The following is a 2,079-nucleotide window of genomic DNA, read 5'->3' as shown; positions in this document are numbered from 1 at the left end:
GGCGAGCGACTCGAGAGAGCTGCTTTGCCTAACATTTCAATGGAGAAAAGCGGTAGGTGTGGCCACATTTTGCTTAGCAACGGCTTAGCAACCATGGCTTCTTGACCAGTCACAGTAGTGTTTCTACTCGTAGCATCTTCTCCACTGACTTCTGCCTCTTCATTCTTTCATATCCTGCCTACTAGGTCCTGCTTTACATGATACAACTCTCTCTTTCCCTTCGCCAAGTCCGTGTATTTGAGAAAAGCGGTGAGTATCTTTACAATAGACGCTGCATTGCTTTATGCCGCTTCATTTACTATTATACTTCTTCTATCTAAGGATGAACATCCCATAAAGGCTGCTAGCAAGTTTCAAGTCTCGCAGGACAAGATCTTGAGAGATATGCATTGCTCAACTAGTACCACCAGAAAATTATTTTTATTCCAAAATTAATTTCGGTGTTAAAGGGTTAATGTAAATTGTACATGCATAATATACATGTACTTTATTACATGTACATGTACATACCCATGTATGTAATATACACATGCATGTAGTACTGTTGTTGTACATGTATGTACATGTATACATGTATATTTATACTTTTAGCTTGTAACATTGGTGAAAGATCCAACTAGGAAGCCATCAGAATGGGTCAAGGCACCTGAATTCATACCAGTAAGAGAATACACTATCGATGATAATAATAATATTATTATTATTATTATCTGTTTGCAATGAAGATTTGCTTATTATTGTTGTTTTTGTTGTTGTTTTTGGTTTTAGTTTCAGTTTCATTTTTAGGGGTCAGTATATCATGGTGGGCCCACAGCATCAAATACAGATCCAGTAAGTACAGTGAATTTAATTTTAAGCAAAATTCCTAAGCATTTTATAAAGTGTTATATTTTTGAGAAAAGCATAAACCCATGGTTTTTTTTCCAAAAATGGCTCTGAACTCACCCCCAATTTTTATTACATTTTCTGATACATATTGATGTACTTATGCTGTGTAGAAATTTTGAGTTGATTCCGACTTCAAATTTTTAAGTTACGGCCATTTTAAAAAATGAGCCAAAATCTGAAAAATACCCAAGGCTATAATAGCCCATGGTTTTTTTCAAAAAATGGCTCCGAAATCACCCCCCCTCCCCATTTTTATTATATTTTCTGATACATATTGATGTACTTATGCTGTGTAGAAAGTTTGAGCTGATTCCGACTTTAATTTTTTGAGTTACGGCCATTTAAAAAAATGAGCCAAAATCTGAAAGATACCCAAGGCTATAGCCCATGGTTTTTTCCAAAAAATGGCTCCGAAATCACCCCCAATTTTTATCACATTTTCTGATACATAATGATGTACTTATGCTACGCAACAAGTTTGAGCTGATTCCGACTTCAACTTTTCAAGTTACGGCCATTTTCAAAAATGAGCCAAAATCTGAAAGATACCCAAGGCTATAGCCCATGGTTTTTTCCAAAAAATGGCTCCGAAATCACCCCCAATTTTTATTACATTTTCTGATACATATTGATGTACTTATGCTGTGTAGAAAATTTGAGCTGATTGCGACTAATATTTTTTGAGTTACAAGTAATTAATTTTACAAGTAGTGTTATTGTTAATTAAACTCTGTTATTTTTAGAATCTTCTAAAAGATGAGGGAGGTTATGATGAAGGAGAAGACGAGTATTTCTTTTCATATTCTCAAGTTGCAATGCTTGGATTAAATGATAATGTACATGTAATGGATGAAATATCTACCGAAGACGCTTCTGACTTGGTACAAAACTCATTCCCATACATATACTTTGTATTCCATTCCAATGCTTCATGTTTCATTCTCATTCTTTAGTTGTGTCCATTTTATGAGATGGTTGGTGTATGCCCCTGGGATGAAAGGTAACCCTTATGGTTTTTTTAATTTACAATGTATCTCTTTCTCTCTCTCCCTCTCCCTCCCTCCCCCCCCCCTCTCTCTCTCTCTCTCTCTCTCTCTCTCTCTCTCTCTCTCTCTCTCTCTCTCTCTCTCTCTCTCTCTCTCTCTCTCAGTTGGAATACACTCATGGCTTAGAGTGTGACATGTGCTTTAA

The 2,079-nt window shown here is 36.0% G+C and overlaps 1 protein-coding gene across 1 annotated transcript in view; it reads left to right on the top strand.

Moving 5' to 3' along the window:
- LOC100631700 (probable E3 ubiquitin-protein ligase makorin-1) overlaps positions 1-1,892 on the top strand; it is a 2,381-nt gene extending 489 nt beyond the window's left edge. The window contains exons 4-7 of the mRNA XM_019997724.1: positions 592-660; positions 787-831; positions 1,632-1,769; positions 1,842-1,892. Of these exons, the coding sequence (XP_019853283.1) occupies positions 592-660; positions 787-831; positions 1,632-1,769; positions 1,842-1,892 (303 nt within the window). The remainder of the gene's footprint in view (positions 1-591; positions 661-786; positions 832-1,631; positions 1,770-1,841) is intronic.
- The last annotated feature ends 187 nt before the right edge of the window (positions 1,893-2,079 follow it).

The sequence above is a fragment of the Amphimedon queenslandica genome, unplaced genomic scaffold, assembly GCF_000090795.2.
Source record: "Amphimedon queenslandica unplaced genomic scaffold, v1.1 AMPQUscaffold_13355, whole genome shotgun sequence".
NCBI lineage: Eukaryota > Metazoa > Porifera > Demospongiae > Haplosclerida > Niphatidae > Amphimedon > Amphimedon queenslandica.
The sequence above is the reverse complement of the archived record's forward strand: the minus strand, read 5'-3'. Positions and strand labels throughout refer to the sequence as shown.